This window comes from Ceratotherium simum, chromosome 1 (genome assembly GCF_057802395.1).
Source record: "Ceratotherium simum simum isolate JZ-2026a chromosome 1, ASM5780239v1, whole genome shotgun sequence".
NCBI classification, from domain to species: Eukaryota; Metazoa; Chordata; class Mammalia; order Perissodactyla; family Rhinocerotidae; genus Ceratotherium; species Ceratotherium simum.
This window is the reverse complement of record NC_141900.1, coordinates 67878407-67900448: the sequence shown is the minus strand read 5'-3', so window position 1 is coordinate 67900448 and position 22042 is coordinate 67878407. Positions and strand designations below refer to the sequence as shown.

General features: G+C 40.4%; 1 protein-coding gene across 3 annotated transcripts in view; it reads left to right on the top strand.

Annotated features, from left to right (window-relative positions):
• The window catches only part of ELMO1 (engulfment and cell motility 1), a 536712-nt gene that overhangs the window by 241377 nt on the left and 273293 nt on the right, over positions 1-22042 (top strand). For all 3 annotated transcript variants that reach the window (XM_004418819.3, XM_087429603.1, XM_087429606.1), the window contains one exon: positions 19218-19322. In XM_004418819.3, the coding sequence (XP_004418876.1) occupies positions 19218-19322 (105 nt within the window). The remainder of the gene's footprint in view (positions 1-19217; positions 19323-22042) is intronic.

Below are 22042 nucleotides of genomic sequence, written 5' to 3'. Positions count from 1 at the left end.
GGTAACCTAGCAATCTTATACTAAAATTCTTTTTGCAAATGCTACAAACACCTTCCCCCTCAAATGCTCTTTGAACTAGCTTTACTATCCTGCTGGTTTCTTCATTATTGAGTTGAATAAATCTTGACACATGTTTATTCTATATTTTTATGAGTCCTGTTTTTAAATTTTTGAAAATTTTTCTTTGTCAAGATTTACGTCTCTCAAGTGAAACAGAGTTTTTACCAGTCATTACGATATATATTTGTAGATTGACAAGTCTGCTTGGTAGTAGTTCGTAGTAACCGAAAAGCATGATAATGCACATTTACCAGGTTCAAAAGTAGATTGCTAAGGCTGTACATGAGAGTCAACCTTTGTCTAGTGATTAGCAAATGATTCTACTTGTGTGGATGAAAAAGTTCTGGGAGCTGGAGCTGGGCTTGTGTAAGGAATTGTGGGATTCTATCCAGTGCCAGAATTGCATACAGAATCTATAGAATCATGAGAGCCATTTCAGGAGAATAGCCTGGGGGTGCAGAGGTTCCCCATGGAAGCAGATATTTGGGTTTATTCCTTTAACACCAGGAGTGGGGTTTTCTAAGCCCTCAATCATGTATGTAATGGCTCCTTGGAGTTATCACTCTTGTCCTTCGGGGGATATCAAGCATTAAATTTATGTAGTTCAGGTTACCCTCTCACCCCCCAATTATTCTTTCATTATCCCTCTCCTTCCGTCAGTCTCATTTTTCTCTCTCTCTCCCTTTCTTCTGTCTGCCTCTCTATCCATTAACAAATGCTCCCTGACTTGGAATGGTGTGGAAGATGACATCGTATTTAACTGAGATATATATTTATTTGATTATCTCAAGACTTGCTGTAATGCCATAGTGGCAGCCTTCACAGTAAATGCCAGTCAATGAAACACACACAAATCAGTGAAGAGAAATTTCCTGTGTATTTGAACATTGCGTTGATCACATTATCTGGTATACCCAAGCCATTTTCCTAAGATGGCAATTAAAGTATTTCATATTTGAAGTGGTTTAGGGTCACTAATTTTGAATTGACAGAATATTTGAAGTACAGTGCTATATTGTCTTATGTAACTTGGCACCTGGAAGTCAGGTAAAATGTTGCTGAATGTATAAATGAGTGAAAAATGAGAAATGCTGTTGAATCTTCTTTGCCAGAAGTCCATATAAATAGAACAAATTACTATCTGGGTAGGAGACTAAAAATTTTTATGCTTGAATTCAGGGAGATGGAGAAGGTAGAGTATCCCCCAGGATCTTTTGGGGACTTTTGATTCTTTAATTAGTTGTTGTCTGATCCTGGGGTGGGGAGACAATTCAACAGCCTCAGGAAAGAGGCCCCTTTAGCACAATGCTGGTGAGATCTGGGAGTAAGTGTGTGGTGACAGAGTCTAGGGAATCAGATCCATGGGTGAGAAAGCCAAACTTCAAATTAATGATGTCTGAAACCTAAGAATTGGAGGTCAGTTGATGTCCCGAGGAGAGCCATGCCTAGAATAAGGATCAAGATTTCCAAACTAGGGAGCTTCAGCAGAATGTAGTGGAGGACACTGATGCCACTCTAGATGGTAAGAGAATAACTGACAGCTACCATTTCCCCAGGGCTTACCTGGTGCTAGGCTCTGTTTAAGGCATTTTCTATACATCATCTTGTTTGATCTTCACACCAGGCCAATGAGGAAGGCAAGCCCTATACAGTGTTATAGGTGAAGAAGTGGGTTTTAGAAAGGTGAAATTTCTTTTTTAAGAGCATCAACTAATACTGAAGGTTGTGCTGGAACCCAGGTTGGTCTCTCCAAATCGGGGCTGCTCACCACCACACTGTGCTGCCCTCTCCTCATGCTTGTTTTGCCCTACGTGGTTAGCCAGGCTCTTTCCTGATGAAGTCCTTGTCGGGCTTGAAGGACCAGGGTCTTTCCCAAGCCCATGCAGAGCCAGTTGGAGTGGAGCATCTGGAGGCTATTTATAGGCTCTGTGAACGTGGTGGGCACAAGACCCAGGTAGGCATTCTCCCAGCACTGTACTCCCAGGGGTGGGCTTTTCTGGGGCCTTTTGGGGAGCAGCTGTGCTTCCTTTGAGCTGTTCTTGATTTTTCCCTTCCCATCCCCTACACACAGGGCCACTGAGGTACTACCTACACCAGCTTTACAGATGAAGAATGAACACTTTGTGAATGAGTAGACCCGTTCTGCCCCCCGCCCCATATTGTCTGACACCTGAGAAGTCAGCAAAGCTTCTTCACATCAGGGTGCTGAAGAAAGAAATGATACTTTACTAGAAAATGGGGAATAGGAGAGGAAAGCATGCTCTTTTGTAGACGAGGGAGGATTTTATATAAATATGTTCAGAACGGTTTTACAAAGACTGCCCATATATGCACCAAATCTGTTCAAGAAAGACTCATTTGTGGAGGATTGAAATGTTCCTATTAATATTCCTTATCTAAGAGAAACAGAGGCATCTACTGAATTTCATGAAAGGTAATATGAAAACTGATCTTTAAGGGTCTTCTTTAATATTTTGCTTCCTCCTTCATTGTTGAAAATATATTGCAGATCTTTATATGCTGGCATACAGCAGAGGAAAAAGATAGCATGATCAGTATGAAAGTAATATCAAATGTAAGTACCATTTGCATTTCTGGCAACAACTACTTTTGATCTTACTTTGTATTATTCCATAATATTTAAGGTGCAAAGTCCTGAAGTTATTAAACCTACTTTAGTTTGCTGTGGTCAAATAAAATGAATAAAATGTAGACTTTCTAAACTTAAATTTTAATGATGCACTATTTTGATCAGAGAAAAATAACAGAATATAAAAGGCATTATTTTATGTACCCACCACTCAGATTTAACAGCTACTAACATTTTGTTACACAGTAGTTCCCCCTTATCGGCAGTTTTGCTTTCTGTGGTTTCAGTTACCCATGGTCAACTGGGATATGAAAATATTAAATGGAAAATTCCAGAAATAAACAATTCATAAGTTTTAAATTGCATGCTGTTCTGAGTAGCGCTATGAAATCTTGCGCCATCCTGCTCCGTCCTGCCTGAGACATAAATCATCCCTTGGTTCAGCGTATCCATGCTGTATATGCTCCCCGCCCCACTCCCTCCCCAATAGTCACTTAGTAGCCTTCTTGGCTTGTGTTCAAGTAACCCTTATTTTACGTAATAATGGCCCCAAAGTGCAAGAGTAGTGATACTGGCAATTCAGATATGCCAAAGAGAAGTTATTGTTAATTTCTTACAGTGTCTAATTTATAAATTAAACTTTGTACTAGGTATGTATGTATAGGAAAAACATAGTATATCTGTAGGTTTCGTTACTGTCCGTGGTTTCAGGCATTCACTGGGAGTCTTGGAACATATCCCCCTTGGATAAGGGGGGGCCACTGTATTTTCTTCAAACATCTTTATTTCGGGAGGGAGGACTGTTGAGAAAACAGGACATAACAGATTAGTTGATGTCCGACCCTTTCCCAGTCTGCCTCCTTTCCATCCCTCCTTTGTCCCATCATGTGCAGATGCATATTATTTCCCTGCATGCTTTTGTACTTCAAAAAAACGGTTGTGGAAATTTTGAGTGAAATTTTCTTCACAAATATATTTTGTGATAACGTTATCGATTTAAAGCCATATGTATATTTTTAAAGTTATTTTTCTGTGTGGTATAATTATCAAAGTACCCAGGTCCCATCAAGGTACCCAAAGTACCTAGAGAAGGTTAAAGTTAGAAAAATAACTACCAAAAAATAGTTGGACTTTAGGAAGTTAGTTCCAGTTTCTCCTGCCCTGCCCCGCCCTGCCCTCACCCTTTGAGTAGCCTGGTAGAGTCTTGCACCTGAGTGTGGTGGGTGGCCTTCAGGACAAGTTCCTAGAGCTCATGAGGTTCACAAGCATAACCAAGAGTTTTTTGGTTTTTTTTAACATAGTAGTTTTTAATTTCCTGTAATCTGTTTGCTAAGGTTAGGGGCAACTTGGCATTCACATGCTATTTACCTAACATTTCCAATAGTTCTCATCCTCTTTCAGGGTTTATTGCTTCTCTAGTTGGTTATGGTCTCGAATCCTTATTTTTCAGATCCTTATTCTCAGGGCTGAGAAAGTCACAGTCACTCTGTCTGCAGATTGGCAGACTTATATGGGCAAAACCCAGCCAAACCGGAGGTCGCCTGCATTTCTACTGGCCCTGATGAGTGACACCCAGGAGGGGAGGTAATTCCTCCTTGGCATTTGCTGATTTCATAGTGGAGGGAGATGTGTCACAAGATGCATTTTAAAAAGTTCATTTAAAACATTAATTTTAATACTGATTTTTAAACCAAAACTATGGCGCTCCCTCTGGTCTTTTTGTCCTCGGCTCCGGCTGATTGCCTTCGGAATTGCTTTCATTGCATTCTCTGGAGGGCTATTCCTTTTCAAGAACTTTCAAGATCATTGGGGGTAATTGCATCTACTTAGCTGGACTATTAGGTTGAACCAGGTGAAATTTCATTTTTGTGGGGAAAAAATGGTTGGATATCGGCGCTTTCAATAGTTCAACACAATATGTTTAGGGAACCCTAGACATTTACAGGTAAGATGGCTTTGGAGCTGGCAGGTCCCATCAAGATTCTATTGTCATCCAGCTGCCAACATTTACAAGTGATCACCCTGGGGCCGGCCTAGGATTGCCCAGTCGGTGGTGAAGTGACTCACCTGAAGCTGTGGTCTTAGTCCCCTGACAAACTAAGAAATGTGGTGCAAATGGTCTGGCTCTAAGAGGTGCTGGTTTAAAGTGTCAGGATAGGGGCTGGCCCGATGGCGCAAGTGGTTAAGCACGCGCGCAGCGCGGTGGCCCAGGGTTCACCGGTTCGGACCCTGGGGGCACACCGACACACCGCTTGTCAGGCCATGCTGTGGCGATGTCCCATGTAAAGCAGAGGAAGATGGGCACGGATATTAGCCCAGGGCCAGTCTTCCTCAGCAAAAAAGAGGAGGATTGGTATCGGATGTTACCTCAGGCTGGTCTTCCCCACAGAAAAAATAAATAAATAAATAAAGGGTCAGGATAAAGAAGGGGGATCCTTACACCCAGAGGCCTGTACCCTGGCAGGGCAGGCAAATTGAGCAAAAACCCTGGAAAGGCCCAAGAGGCCTCAGGACCTGAGATTGCCCCTGTTCTAAGAATTAGGATCAGACAGGACCTCTTCTTGGTCTCTTCTATCTGAATGAAACCCTTCTCACCCCACACTGCCCGAAATGCTGTTTGCAGGATCCAGGCCATCCACCTGCCTGCAAGGGACTTACCTGGGCAGGTGGAGATGAGCCTTCCTGCCTAGAGTGCTGGACGCTGACCTGCAGGGAAGGCTCCAGGAAAGGCTTGAGCAGTGTTCAGGATGAGAATGCAAACTGTTTCTCATGTTCTCCTACAGGACGATCTCTATTTCCTTGTTAGAGAGCAGTGGCACACCTCTAATCAAATATAAGTAAAAATCGATGCATCTTCATTAGAGAAAATTAGAAAAATATGGACAGGTAGAAAAAAAAGTCTCCTACCTTCCCACCACTACAAATAAATTACTATTAATACTTTGGTAAGTTTCTTTCCAGTTTTTAAAAGCATTTTTAAAAATTCATAATTATATCCTAAGTCTATATCTTGATATTGCTAATGCATATATACTATATGTAATAAGAATATACAAATACATCTCATTTTATTGTGCTTCGCTTTATTGCACATCATAGATATGTATTGTGTTTTTTACAAATTGAAGGTTTGTAGCAACACTGTGTTGAGCAAGTATATTGGCACCATTTTTCCAAGAGTACTTGCTTACTTCTTATCTCTGTGTCACATTTTGATAATTCTTGCAATATTTCAAACTTTTTCATTATTATCATATTTTTTATGGTGATCTGTGACCAGTGATCTTTGATGTTACTATTATAATTGTTTTGGGGTGCCATGAACCATATAAGACAATGAATTTAATCGATAAATGTTGTGTGTGTTCTGACTGCTCTGCTGACTGGCCATTCCCTCCATCTCTCTCCCTCTTCTTGGGCCTCTCTGTTCCCTGAGACACAACAATATTGAAATTAGGCCAATTAATAATCCTACAATTGCCCCTAAGTGTTCAAGTGAAAGGAAGAATCACACGTCTTTCACTTTAGATCAAAAGCTAGAAATGATTAAGCTTAGTGAGGAAGGCAAGTTGAAAGACAAGATAGGCTGAAAACTAGGCCTCTTGCGCCAATCAGTTAGCCAAGTTGTGAATACAAAGGAAGAATTCTTGAAGGAAATTAAAAGTGCTACTCTAGTGAATGCAGAAATGATAAGAAAGTGAAACAGCCTTATTGCTAATATGGAGAAAGTTTTAGTGGTCTTGACAGAAGATCAAACCAGCCAAAACATTCCCTTAAGCCAGAGCCTAATCCAGAGCAAGGCCCTAACTCTTCAATTCTATGAAGGCTGAGAGATGTGATGACGCCGCAGAAGCAAAGTTTGAAGCTAGCAGAGATTGGTTCATGAGATTTAAGGAAAGAAGCCATCTCCATAACATAAAAGTGTAAAGTGAAGCAGCAAGTGCTGATGTAGAAGCTGCAGCAAGTTATCTAGAAGATCTAACTAAAATAATTAATGAAGGTGGCTACACTAAACAACAGATTTGCAGTGTAGACAAAACAGCCTTCTATTGGAAGAAGATGCCGTCTAGGACTTTCATAGCTAGAGAGGAGAAGTCAATGCCTGCCTTCAAAGCTTCAAAGGACAGGCTGACCCTCTTGTTAGGGGCTGATGCAGCTGGTGACTTTAAGTTGAAGCCAGTGCTCATTTACCATCCTGAAAATCCCAGAGCCCTTGAGAATTATGCTAAATCTACTCTGCCTGTGCTCTAGAAATGGAACAACAAAGCCTGGATGACAGCACATCTGTTTACAACATGGTTTACTGAATATTTTAAGCCCATTGTTGAGACCTACTGCTAAGAAAAGATTTCTTTCAAAGTATTACTCCTCATTGACAATGCACTCGGTCATCCAAGAGTTCTGGTGGAAATGGACAACGAGATTAATGTTGTTTTCATGCTTTCTAACACAACATCCATTGTTCAGCCCATGGATCAGGGAGTAATTTCAACTTTCAAGTCTTATTATTTAAGAAATACATTTCATAAGGCTATAGCTGCCATAGACAATGATTCCTCTGATGGATCTGGGCAAAGTAAATTGAAAACTTTCTGGAAAGGATTCACCATTCTAGATGCCATTAAGAACATCTGTGATTCATGGGAAGAGATCAAAATATCAACATTAAAATGAGTTTGGAAGAAGTTGATTCCAACCCTCAAGGATCCCTTTGAGTGGTTCAAGACTTCAGTGGAGGAAGTAACTGCAGATGTGGTGGAAATAGCAAGAGAACTAGAATTAGAAGTGGAGCCTGAAGATGTGACTGAATTGCTGCAATCTCATGATAAAACTTTAGCGGATGAGGAATTGCTTCTTATGCATGAGCAAAGAAAGTGGTTTCTTGAGATAGAATCTACTTCTGGAGATGATGCTGTGAAGATTGTTGAAATAACAAAAGATTTAGAATATTACATAAACAGTTGCTAAAGCAGTGGGAGGGTTTGAGAGGATTAACTCCAATTTTGGAAGAAGTTCTACTGTGGGTAAAGTGCTGTCAAACAGCATTGCATGCTGCAGAGAAATCGTTCATGAAAGGAAGAGTCATCGACGTGGCAAACTTCAGTATTGTCTTATTTTAAAATCTTGTCACAGCCACCCCCACCTTCAGCAACTACCACCCTAATCAGTCAGCACCATGAACATCGAGGAAAAACCCTCCACCAGCAAAAAGAGTACAGTTCACTGAAGGCTCAGATGATGGTTAGCATTTTTTAGCAGTAAAGTATTTTTTAATTAAGGTATGTATATATTTTTTTAGACATAATGCTATTGCACATTTAATAGACTACAGTATAGTATAAAGATAACTTTTTTATTTTTTTTTGAGGAAGACTAGCCCTGAGCTAACATTCGTTGCCAATCCTCTGCTTTTTTGCTGAAGAAGATTGGCCCTGGGCTAACATCCATGCCCATCTTCCTCTGCTTTACATGGGATGCTGCCACAGCATGGCCCGATAAGCGGTGCATAGGTCCGTGCCCAGGATCCGAACCCATGAACCCAGGGCCACTGAAGCAGAGCATGGGAAACCAACCACTATGCCACTGGGCTGGCCCCTAAAGATAACTTTTTTTAAACTGAGGTAACATTGATTTATAATGTATACATTTCAGGAGTACATCATTATATTTTGCTTTTGTCCAGACTATATCATGTTCCACACCAAAAGTCTAGTTGCCATCTGTCATTGTACACATGTGCCCCTTTACTCTTTTACCCCCTTCCCCTCTGGTAACTACCAATCTCTTTTCTGTATTTACATATTTGTTTGTTTATCTTCCACATATGCATGAAAACATACAGCAATTATCTTTCTCCATCTGACTTTACTTCGGTTAGCATAATACCCTCAAGGTCCATCCATGTGGTCACAAATGGCAAGATTTCATCTTTTTATGGCTGACTAGTATTCCACTGTATGTATACCATATTCCATTCCAAGTATACCACATCTTCTTTATCCATTCATCCATTGATGGGCACTTAGGTTGCTTCCAAGTCTCGCTATTGTGAATAATGCTGCAATGAACATAGGAGTGCATATATCTTTTCAAATTAGTATTTATATGTTCTTTGGATAGATACTCAGAAGTGGAATTGCTGGATCATGTGGTAGTTCTATTTTTAATTTTTTGAGGAATCTCCATACTGTTTTCCATAGTGGCTGCACCAATTTACATTCTCACCACAGTGTATGAATGTTCTCTTTTCTCCGCATCCTCTCCAACACTTGTTATTTCTTGTCTTTTTAATAGCCGTTCTGATGGATGTGAGGCAATATCTCATTGTGGCTTTGATTTGCATTTCCCTGATAATCAGTGATGTTGAACATCTTTTCATGTGCCTGTTGGCCATAAGTATATCTTCTGTGGAAAAATGTCTGTTCAGATCCTCTGCCCATTTTTGGGGGAAGGGGATTTTTTTTCCTAGTTTTATTGACATATAACATTGTGTAAATTTAAGGTATACAATGTGATGATTTGATATACATATACATTGTGAAATGATTACTACAATAAGGTTAATTAACACACCTCACATTTTGTGTGTGTGTGTGGTGAGAACATTTAAGATTTTTTCTCTTAGCAACTTTCAAGTGAACAATATGGTATTGTTAACTACAGTCACCATGCTGTACATTAGATACTTAGAACTTGTTCATCTTATAGCTGTAAATTTGTGCTCTGTGATCAACATCGCCTCATTTCCCCCACCTCCCAGCCCCTGGCAACCACCCATCTATTCTCTGTTTCTATTCTGCCCATTTTTTAAGTGGGTTGTTTTTTTGTTGTTGAGTTGTATGTGTTCTTTATATATTTTTGGATATTAACCCCTTACTGGATATATGATTTGTGAATATCTTCTCCCAATTGGTAGGTTGTCTTTTCATTTTGTTAATGATTTCCTTTGCCATGTAGAAACTTTGTAGTTTGATGTAGTCCAATTTGTTTATTTTTTCTTTTGTGTTTCTTGGCTGAGAAGACACATTCAAAAAGACACTTCTAAGACCTATGTCAAAGAGTATACCCTCTATGTTTTCTTCTAGGAGTTTTATGGTTTCAGGTCTTACATTCAAGTCTTTAATCCATTTTGAGTTAATTTTTGTGTATGGTGTAAGATAATGGTCTTTTCTCTACAATATCTCTGAGGTTTGCCTGTATAGGGAGTACTCTATATAAAATACACATTGCCAAGGAATATATACTACTATAGAAATTCTATACAGAATATAACAAAGTATATTTTATATTCTTATCTTTTTCACTTATGATAACTAAGTACTCTATGAACATAATTTTTAAAGGCAGTGGAGTATTCCCAGTGATTTTCCCACTGTGTAGTTAGCCAATTCTCCTTTTAGAGCAGTAGTTAAGAACATGGGCTCTGGACTGCTGGGTTCAAATCCCAGCATAATGGTCGCGTGAATGTGGGCAAGATACTTAACCTCTCTTATGCTTCAAATTCTTCATCTTTAAAATAGGCATAAGAATTCTACTTATTCTGTTATGGAAAAGAGACCACAATGTGCAAATTCAAAAGCCAGACTTTGGGGGCCGGCCCCGTGGCTTAGCGGTTGGGTGCGCGCGCTCCGCTGCTGGCGGCCCGGGTTCGGATCCCGGGCGCGCACCGACGCACCGCTTCTCTGGCCATGCTGAGGCCACGTCCCACATACAGCAACTAGAAGGACATGCAGCTATGACATACAACTATCTACTGGGGCTTTGGGGGAAAAATAAATAATAAAAAAAAAAAAAAAAAAAAAGCCAGACTTTGTCATTTACAAGAGCTGCATTGAAGCGAGGAAGGAGGAGAACACTTACCAGCCACAATCCAGATCCGTAACACATCAAAATTGCAGGCAGTCTTTTATATCAGAATATATCAAAAGCTTACTCCGAAGCTTGCCTTTGGTCAGCAGGAGGAAGGGGCCCTAGGACACGAGGGTGGGCATTGAGTCACAAGCTAAGGCTACTGAAAACATTCCTTTCAACATCATATTTGCAGGACACAGATGTTGTCTGGTGAAACCTTGGGAATTTTTAAAATCGTTGCAGTCTTTTTCCAGGGGAGTAAAACATTAAACATTTACCAAGGGGTCAATGTGTTGTCCAGGCAGCAAAACATTAGCATTTCTTTGTTAGTTGAGATTTTTAACTTTTGGTTTATGTGGGACTGATTTTCTTAACTCATAGGGTTGCTGTGAGGACAAAACACTTAGAATAGGGGTTGGCAAACTTTCCTTGTAAAGGGCAGGTAGGTAGTAAATATTTTAGGCTTTGCAGGCCATATGCAAAAGCAGCCACAGACAACATATAAATAAATGAGCATGACTGTGTTTCGTAAAGCTTTCTTTATGGACATTGAAATTTGAATTTCATGTAATTTTTACATATCACAGATTCTTCGTCCTCTTTTGATTTAAAAAAAAAGATTTAAAAATGTCGAAAAAGACTTTTGAACTCACAACTGTACAAAAATAAGTGGTGGGCCCGATTTGGCCCCTAGGCTATAGTAACCCCTAGTTTAGAACAGTCCTTGGCATTCTTTAAGTGCTTTGTGTGTGTTAGCTGCTACTCGCACCATTAGAGATGTTATCACCATCATCACCATCTCTGTGCTAGGACTTTGCAGTGCTGGGGCCTGGGGGAGGCTGGGTTGCAGCACACAAGCCCCTGCATCCCTTTGACCCCCTGGGAGTCCATCGGTAGCAGCCACAGCTTGATGAGATCCTAGCTCCGTCATGGCAAAGAGGTTTCGTCTGCCATGCTGGTGGTGGTCCCCTTACCAAAGGTTGCCTGGAGGGCTCTGCTGGGCTCAGAGGGAACGGGTTTCCTGAGTGATTGGCTAGGCCTGCCCTGGAGTGATGCTACCACCCATTCTTTGTTCTTTGATGGACCTCTTAGCCACTGCTCTTTCAGGGGAAGATAGAGAAACCCACTGTGCATAACGGGTGCTAGTCCACCTCCTGTTTTAAAGTGACAAGAGGTGGGAGAAAAGGAGATTCTAAAAGGAGTGGTATAAAAAGGAGCGGGGAGTTGAGGGAAGAAAGAGTAGGGTGTTGCTAGCGTGAGCCGAGGTGCTGGGATTCTTCAGAATCCTGCATGTGCGCAGCTCAGTAGAAAAATTGCAGATATCTTCATAAACCTTGACAGCGTTATGTCATTATTCATGAAGTCTTTTTTTTTAAACCATAACCAGCTTCATTTTAAAGGAAATTTATTCCCAAGACATTTTTTAATTGAGTTCTTATGGTAATTCTTTGTGTTGACTGTTGAATCAACATACCAAATAAACAGTGTTCAAGTTTATCCTTTTATTCAGTAAGTTTCAACTCTGCTCCTTCAAGATAATGAAGTGAAAGTGAACCTAGATTTTCCTGAATTGTATACATGGCAGTGCATGGCCTTTTCTGACCTTTTAAGAGTGATTTTTAAAAGGATGTTATTTTTTTAACTGAGGGAATTTGCCTTAAATCCAGAATTTTCAGTGTGAGATCTTCTGTTGTGTATTCATGTGAGGTTATTTATGATTGTGTGTATGTGTGTGTCTGTATATTTCAAAGCTATATCGTTAAGGCTTTTAATAACTCACTTCTGAGACAAGTTTCTTGAAGGCAAATACTATTTTGTTTTAAATTTATCTTCGGATGAAATTGATCATGTCTGTCTCCCTGTGTCTTGCACAGTAGTAGACATCCAAAATTATTTGGTGAGAGAAAGAATGCACCAGGGGCTGCAAGGCATCTAGAGGTCATTTGCTTTAATCTTCCACCGTTCAGTGCTCTCGACAGCGTCCTGCTGTACGTCCAGTCTTTGCTTCAGTATTGCTAAGGACAGGAACTTCTCTGCTAATCCTCTTTTCCGTAGCTGCACAGAATATTAATCCTTCAGATGCCTAAAGACAGTAGCAGTCCAATCCACAACCCCATCCCACATCCCATCTCCACCACCACACCAGACATACCTTTCTTTTTCCCCTGGGCTAAATATCTAAAGTTTTTTTCCAACTTTTCTGACATGCCTTTCGGTTCAGACATTTCTGCTTCTTCCTGGCCATGCTTATGTGCATGATTTCCTATATGTCAGGAGCAGGCTTGCAGTGTGGCTCCCAGAACTGTGTGCTGTGTCTAGATGTGGCCTGACTCAGGCCCGGTCAGTAGAACCTCCTTTGTTCTTGTTTTGCTCGTGTTAATAAAACCCAACATGTCAGAGTCTTCTGACTGCCATGTGAAACTGATTCTTCTTAGTCTTGTTTCCAGCTCTAACTCTTAGGTCTTAATAGTGTGAACAGTGATGAACTCTCCTAGGTTGCAAGCATTCCCAGGGAAGGGGTTCCCTTAGTGACAGTGGTAATTGTAGATGGTCCCAGAGCTCAACTGAACCAGAGGTATTGCCCAAAAGATTAGTTGTGGACTTGGCGAACCAGAGAAAACATAGCCATGCTGAGGTCAGGAGGTATCAGGTGGGTGAATGGAATTAGAGATAATAGCGGAGGTGTTAGGGAGGCCAGGCAAGGAGAAAAGGGTGTGCAGCTGAGAGGGAGGTACAGTGGGGAAGCGAGGTGGTTTAGAATCTGTTGTCCTAAATCCTTAGCATCTTCCTAGGTATTTCTTTCATGCAGATCCTTTGTGCTTTACCTAAAAGAATCAAATTTTAGTGATGAGGAGCTGGGTTCTCATGAATTATTCGTAAGCCAGGTTTCCCTTATTCTGTAGATGTGTGCTTGAATTTTAAAAAATCTTTTTACAGGACTTTATGTTTCTTTGATTAAACTTCTTCTTGCTAATGGGGCCCATCTTCCTATTCTCCAAAGACCTTTTGAACCTAAATAGGAAAAAAGCTACAGAATTGAAGTGGTGACTCTGCCACTTATTAGCCATGACCTTGCATAAGTCACAAGCTGTGACCCTCATCTGTAGGAAGAGAAGAATAATATTTACCTTGTTAATAATACTTGTCTCATTGGGTGGTAGAGAAGATTAAATGAAATCATGCATTTAGAGTGCCTGGCACAATGACCACCCATCCCAGTCCTACCTGGTCATGGTTATTTTACTCGTAGATCAGATTTGATAGGATGACTTCTCCATTTTCATCCAAACAATTGATTTTTATTGAATTTAATGGGGAGAGACCAAGGCCAGAATCCATAGCTTTGCAGAGGCTACTTCTAGGACTCTTTGGAACATTGATCTATCTTGGGTCACAAGGTCAGATGTTTTCAAGAGCCTCCTTATGTGTGTGAAGCAGCCAGGTGAGAGAGTGATAGGGCCAGTGTCAGCTCAGAGAATGCATGTCCTACCTAGAGCAGGCATCTTAATAAAAGTCATTGCTGATCCGAACATTTGGTACAGAGAATCAAGGTTCCAACACCATCAGCTGGTGTTTATAGGTCCCTAACACACTCTTGCATTGGGTTATTGTGGCTTTAGAACAGCGATTCTCAAAGTATGGCCCAGGGACCATCAGCAGCACCTGCCAACTTGTATTATTGCAGATTCTTGGGTCCCACCCCAGACATAATGAATCAGAAACTCTGGGGCTGGGTCCCAGCAATCTATTTGAAAAGACCCTCTGAAAGATTCTGGTCATGCTCAAATTTGTGACCCACTGATTTGGGAAGGTGTTCTCAACCCTGGCTGGACATTGGAATCATCTAGAGAGCTTTAAAAATTCAGTTGCTTGGTTCCCAACTACAGAGTTTGGCATTTAACTGATTTGGCATACAGCCTGGATATCAGGATTTTTCAAAGCTCCCCAGGGGATTTTCAGGTGCATCCAACGTTACTGCTGTTCTATCGAACCTGTTGAAATGCCCACATACTCCTTTCTCCTGGGTGGGGAGGTGAGGAGTGGGAGGCGTGTGTAGTTTAACAGAGCCCCCAAGTGATCTGCTGCAACCATCAAACCCTGCGTCCCCTTGGAGAACATGACCTTAAACTACCAGCCTCAAGAAATGTCCTTGATAGGGCTTTTTGTAAACTGAATGAATATTCACTCAATGTGATTTGTTTTAAAGGTTGCTTTTAATGCTATATTTGTTCAGCAAATGTAGGCACTCATATAGCACAAATATTAACTCCTAAATCCTCAAAGGCTTTCCCCACGTTGTGCCATCTGGCAGACATTATTGTAATCATCTCTTTATTATCCACACTAATGAAGGACTAGCATGGCATTGGTAATTGAACAACACAGATCATTTAAAAATCATTCAGGCTAGTGCCTGCCCTGCTTTCCCAACCAGGAAGCAGTTAAGAATAGAAAATATTGACTGATTACAGTTTCTTATCTTCCCTGTGGAGGTACTAATACATATTATTTTAGTCAGAAATTTGAACAACAGGAGAAGTGAGAGGCTTCTAAATTATAATTTCTTTTTCTGAATAAAGGAGTCTGTTTTCTCCATGAGAGGCCAAAGCACAAAGCAGATAAACAGCAAGTATCTTTAAAAGGCATTTGCATCTTGAACCAGTGGGTTCAAAGCGTGGTGGAGTGGAAGCTGCATGGGTTTTGAAGAATCAGTGGATCTGGCTTCTAGATCTTATTCTGATATGACCTATGTTATTTGAGATGAGCCATTCCAACCACCAGTGGGTCTCAAAGTGTGATCCCCGACCCACAGCGTCTGCATCACCTGGGAATTTGTTAGAGATGCAAATTCTCCACCCTACCCCATCCCTCCTGAGTCAGAGACTCTGGTGATGAGGCCAGCAGCTGATGCTTTAGGAGATTTGGATGCCTGCTCAAGTGTGAGCACCACTGCTCTCTACCAGGGCCTCAGTTTTCTCATCTATAAAAGAAAACAACCAGCTAGATTATGTTTGGGGTCCATTTCAGCTCTCCCGTGGTCTTGGTGTATGGGCCTGGAACAGGTTGAAAGATTCTCTGTCTTAGACCTTGAACTTTCCCTTGGATGTGTGATTGAAATAATTCAGCTAAAAAACTGGCTTGTGGGTAGCAGAAGAGAAACAGATCTCCAGGAATTCAATACCCAAACCCCACATAGTGGGCTCACTATAAAATAAATCGTGCTGTCTTCAGCTGGTTGGTACCATCTTCCCAAAGTGAAAAACGCTGGCACTTCGGAAAGGGAGGCAGCCGTTCCCCCTTTCTCCAGGGCCTGAGAGCTGTCTGATGTGATTCACGGAGCAGACCTTCTGCAGGAACTAACAAATGGCGTTTCAGAAGGATGTACAGAGGTACACAGGCTTTGCAGTAAAACAAGGGAAGATTTCAAGCCATTTATCAAAGCTCTTGCAGCTTCCATTTCAAAACAGGTGGAAAAAAATAACATGGAACAAGAAAGGAAAATAAATCTGTATCCAGAGCGTCTCATAAATAAGAAAGGAGTGGGGGAACTGTGGGCCTTGCCGGGTTCTCAGAGTATTTTTGTCACAGTATAGAAAGCTTTCAAATGTGTTGGCATATAATTCCTATACTTTTTTGGTTCTCAAAATCTGTGGTTGTAAAATTACTTCACTGGCTATTAAAACCAAAAAAGAAAAAAGAAACAATCATTCCAAGGAGAGAGAGGCTGGGAAAATGATACCTGGAGTTAAAAAAAAGAGAGAGAAAAAAATAAGAACATAATTCACCCACAACTACAAAATAATTTTTTTTTCATCTGAAATGCGGTGATGCTTCATGATTTAGGGCAAGGCAGGAAAAATCAAAGGCAATTTTCTAATTGGCTTTTGTTTAGTAAGACTGTTTGCTGGAGACAATAAGACATGGTTTATTGAACGTGAGAGAGACTTTGGTCTGCTGTGTCTGGGAGGGATGGAGAAATCATAGCTTTTACTAAAAAGGATGGATCACAGGCCCACTTTGCCTGAGCGAATAATATTGATTGAGGGGAACAACTGAGGACCTGCATTGGACATCTTTGTGAAATTCCCAGCATGTCAGGTTGATCAAAAACTTGATGCTAAAATCTTGGTTAAAAGCCTTTATTCTTAGTTCAAATTCTGGCTCTGCCACATACCAGCTCTGAGACTGGGCAAGCTATGTGGATGCTCAGTGCCTCAGTTTCCTTCTCTGTCAAAGGAGGATAATAATAAAACCTACCTTGTGGAAGTGTAATGAGGATTAAGAGTGAGCATATGCAAGGTGCTTTACACAATGCCTGGCACATAGTAGGCATTTTATTTGGACTATTTGCTAAACAGCTATATGGTTCTTTAAAAGAATCCTAAAAATAAATTATATTTAACTGTAAGACCTTTTGAAAACAGCAGTGCCCTATTTGGTACCACCAAGGTGTGCTTAAGGAGGGTTGTGATTGATAGAAGGAGGCATCGAGGGGATCCTGGGAGCACAGTTCAGACAAGACTGATGACTCTTGAGCCAGGGGGACCTTCTCCCTGGTCAACTTCACTAACACATAGCTTTGGAGGTTGTTCGAACTAGATTCAGAGAAACTAATTTTTGTCATTTGATTTCCTTTTTGTGTATTTATTTTTGGAATAGACTCATAGATCAACACTAGAAATTGGTCTGAAATAAGTGTCATGTTTTTCTCTCTTACGTGTGGCACGCTCTCCTTTGTTGGCTGGACCATGCTGTGTAGCAGCTAATATTGATTAGCCTACATTTTCTCAAATAAACTTTTTTTCAGGCTATGGGAGGTCTAAATGCTAGCAGGACCAAAATAAATGCACTCAACTCATAAACTGGTGGTAAGGAAAAGAGTAGGAATGAAAACGTGCTGAGACCTATTGTCCAAATAAGGCATTGCCTGCTCTGCCAAGTCCAAGTCACGAGGCCCTAAGCAGGCTTCTTATTTCATAGGAGCTGTAGTTTCCTCATCAACAAAATGGGGAAAACAATAGTGCCTACTGCCTATTTATTAGATGAGATGATACATGTAAAATGCAGACTAGTGCTAGCCCCCAGAAAGTACTCAACAAATATTAACTTATTAAATGTTACTTGTATTCATAAAAATCTAATGTGTCAAAGTCAAAATAATAAATTTATGCATAAAGGGGAAATTCCACTATTCTCTTCTAAGGAACTAAAAATACTATAAAATCTTTAATTGCAAGTTACTTTTTAGACTAAATCTCTGATCATTTATTTCCAGCATTTTGATTTTATCCCCCGCTATTGAATACAAGCCTGACCCTCTTACTCCTCAATGAGTATCAGATTAAGGCTAAACCCCACTGTGTTTCTTGTGCCCAGTGATTTTCATTTTCCTTACAGTTGTATTTATTTTATGAGACTTATCTTTCTTACCATAAGTGGTAGTACTATGGTATTTTAAAAACTTTCCAACATCATAATAAATGAATCAGGATAAAGTGCTACAATCACAGATTGAAGTCACTGCACTGACCAGCTTGCTATGGCGATAAGGACAGGGCTGCTGTTGAAACTGTGGAACTGTGGCCAGCAGGCAGCACCAATGTTCTATAATTTTAGATGTTGTTTATTAGCTCATAAAACATTTTTCAAATCAGCATGGAAAAGACAGCTTAGATGTGCTCTTGAATAATGTAGAAAAGTGCTGGTTGTTTGAACCTTGAACAAGTGAACAAGAAGGCCTTCTTATACTGGAATTAGAAAAAGTTGCAGTTAACCAAAATTTCCCTGGCAAATTAGAGAATCAAGAAGTTTATTAAGAAGAATTCAGGGAGAAAACAAAAGTATGTAGTTTCATACAAATTACTTAGATTATGAGGTAAAAGCAGTTTTCTTTAATATCTCTTTAACATTTCTTTTTCATGTCTTTAACAAAAAAATGACTTCCCTGAAATCATTCACCATTCAGATCTGGATTTTCAGGACAGACCATGGTGATCATTTTTGACAATTAACGGTGGAGAGTGGTGTGCTGCCCTGAGCAAGAGTCTTGTGGTGTTTACTGGGTGATCTGGAGCATATGGAGAGGTTGTTGGGCATGTTTGTAACTAGTATTTTTTCTTCGTGGTTTTTGGCACTGTGCGTGGTGACCACAAGTCCAGAACCCTCCCTGAGAGCAGGAAGATGTCAGGACCCTGTGGACATCTGAATTTTGCCAAGTGTCTCTGCTCAGAGGCCCGCAGACTCTGTAACTCTGCATGGTTCACGAAGTCACTGGACAGGTGTGGCCATACTTAACCCTCACACACGAGGATGAGGAAGTTAAGGTGCAGAAGGGTAATTGTCAGAGATGTGGCTTCATCCCAGGTCTTTCTCCCCACATGCTATTAGTTCCATTACAGCACAGCCACCAGAAATATAGTTTTTACATTATTATTTTCTTTTTTCCACAATGTCACATGTCTAAGAACAATTGTATATGTTGATCTTCGGCTGAGTTTCCTAACCCTGGGTATAAAAGCAGGTTTTGCTGCCCCTGTAGAAGAAAACCCCCATCACCACCCCAATAGGTTTACAGGGAGATAGAAAATGTCGTCCAACTTGATTATTTGAAGCTTTCCTTGTGGTATTTTGGTCTTCAGGAGGGAAACCAGATGTCTGGTGGTTGGTGAAATCTGCTGAAGAATTAACCTGATCAAACATTTTGCTTTAATCACAGAATCATGTCAACCCTGCCATGGACTTTACCCAGACCCCTCCCGGGATGTTAGCCCTGGACAACATGCTGTACTTTGCCAAGCACCACCAGGATGCCTACATCCGGGTAAGCACACAGCCCCTTTCAGCTATTGTAGGTTTCCTGCTAACTTTGAATTTCACATTTACGGACATAGAGGGATTACCTTTAGATGAGTGGCCCCAGATTTTTGGCTTTCATGACTCAGTAAAGATTAAAATTAAATGAAATCAATCAAGGGCACTGCAAAAGGGATTTTTAACTTGTAAATTTTTTTCACATGATGACATTTAAAAAAATACAATAGATACTGGAAAATATTTGGTATAGTTCAATATTGAGTTATGGCAAAAACTCTTAGACTTAAATAACGAGAAGAGAAACGAACCATCTACCCAAAATCTGCACAATCTCAACTTTAGTGGAAACCCCTTAGATTTATTCAACTTCTTGAAAAGAAGCCCAAGATTCTCTCTGGTACTATTTCTGTTCAATCTGATGCTGGAGATAGAATAAGATAAACAAAAAGCAAGAGAAGAATGGGAGAGATGAGGAGGGAAAAGAAATGCCTTCTCTCATTTCATATTAGACTAGTGAAACTCCAGCTACCAAGGGAGATTCCTTTGTGGGTGGGGCAGAAGGAAAATAAAAGATGCCACCTTCCAATGGGGCAGTGCAGGTGTGGGAAGGACCAAGTGTGAATGAACGGGAGAAGAGGCACAGTGACACAGAAGGCCTGCCCTTCAGGGCTGCTCCACTGGAGGCCCTGGATTCATGCTGACACCTGTCCTATGTCTTCAGGGAGAGGAGCCCAAATTCAGGTGGGGTGAGGTATCTCGATCCAAGACTGAGATGGAGGAGGATAGGAATAAATGGGACAAGGGAATTGGCGAGTGTTTAGAATGATGAATAGATATAAGCTTAGAAAATGTTTAATGAATGAATTGCGTAATGCAGGGAGTGTGAGGCTGAAATTAGAATAAGGTAAGAGTCTGTTACTCTGACATTCTCTGTTGGATCCCTCTTGGCAGCACTGGCTTCCTAGAGACCAGGGTTCGAGACCTGGCACTGTCATTATCTAGTGATGTAAATGTGGGCAATTCCTTTTGTCTGGGCTAAAGTTTCTTCTCTAAACAAGGGAGCAGTATTCCCCCAGGGGGCATTTGGAAATGTGTGAGTGTGTTTCTTTGGTAGTCACCATGCCTAGTGGGGTGCTACTGGCCCAAATCTGTAATACATGGGGGACAACCTGCGCAGTGAAAAAGTATCCTACCCTGTAGAGGCCCCTTGAAAAAAGTCATACCAGGTCTCTGTGTTTCCTATAGGCACTATATTTTTAACTTTATGTGTTTTTCTATATATGCAATTTAACAAGCTTTGACTTATACTGAAATATTATTTGTAATTTAAATAAATTAAATTAAATTAATAAGGTGAATTAAATAAAATAAATGTAAATTAAATAAATAAAGTCTGTCATGCATTTCTCTGAAAGGTTTTGGATCAAGTGCTTGGTCAGAAATATAGTTTTCCATAAGAAAATTGTTTTTTCATAAAAGTTTCATTTGGCTTATATGTGTGCATATTTATTGCACAGATTTTTTTCTAGAAATGTAATCTGCTCTCACAGTAAGTAAATTAATATTTTAGAGATACCATGTAGTATAGCCTTGGAGAGTTGAGTGTGAAAAGGAGAAGCCAAGTAGAAATGGAATTTGCATTAGCTGATTAATGTTTGAGGATGAATGTTTCTAAAATTAGAGCTTATTAATGCTGAATGTATTGTTAATTGCATGAGAAGCATATGTCTCATGAAAAATAGTTTAATGTTTTAAGCCCATTTTCCTCAATGCGTTCTCTAAACTGTTATACGTGAAATTAATACCATGGCAACCTGACAGAACTTTGTATCTGATAAGGACTTAACAGAAAAACCTATTTGTAAAGAAAAGTGTGGTTCTTTTTGTCCATATGCACTTTTCTTTATTGGTTAGACATTCCTAAAACTGAAATGACTGTACTTTTCTCAAAAATGTCCCTTTCCTGATGTTTTCTGTGTCCCATCTGACTTTGGATCTGACTAGATGGAAAGCTAAAGCTATTTACATGAACGGATGGGGTTGCAGGATCACGTGCAAAGGCTGAGGCATTCTGCAAGGAAGTTTTGTGGTGACGACGAAAACTAATATCCCAGGGGTAGTGAAATAGTGAGATAGACAGTGAAAATAGTCATCCCAGACAGTTAATTAAATTTTGATCTATGAGCTGAGTGGTCTCTTCTGACGCATAAAGATGGGCTCTTTTTTTTTAAGTTTACATTTTGATAAAATTTGCTTTTTTTTTGATCAGGTAAATCTCTTGTTTGAATGCAATTATTCGTTTATTATTTGTATCTTTCGTTTAATAAATGGCTGTTCTGTACCTGAATATAACCTCACCATCCACTTTACCAGTCGGATTTATGGTTGAGATTTTTAAAAGGAATGGTAACACACACACACACACACCCCCACACAAATATTCCCTCTTCGCCCTTGACACCCCTGCCCCAGCTATCATGTTCCCTCAAACACGTATTTGTATTTTTCTAGGTTATCTTCTTGCCCCATGTTCTAACTTAACTGCCACTCACTTTTCAACACCCCCACCAAGACTTCCACCCACTTTCCAGAAGCTGTTCTCCTCTTCCTTCATCTGCTTTGCCTCCCATTGACACTGGATCCTATCTCCCATTGACCACTTCTCTCATTTTGCCTGCCGCTGGTGCTGTCTTGGTTCTCTCCTTGGTGGTTTCTCTTAGTTTCTAT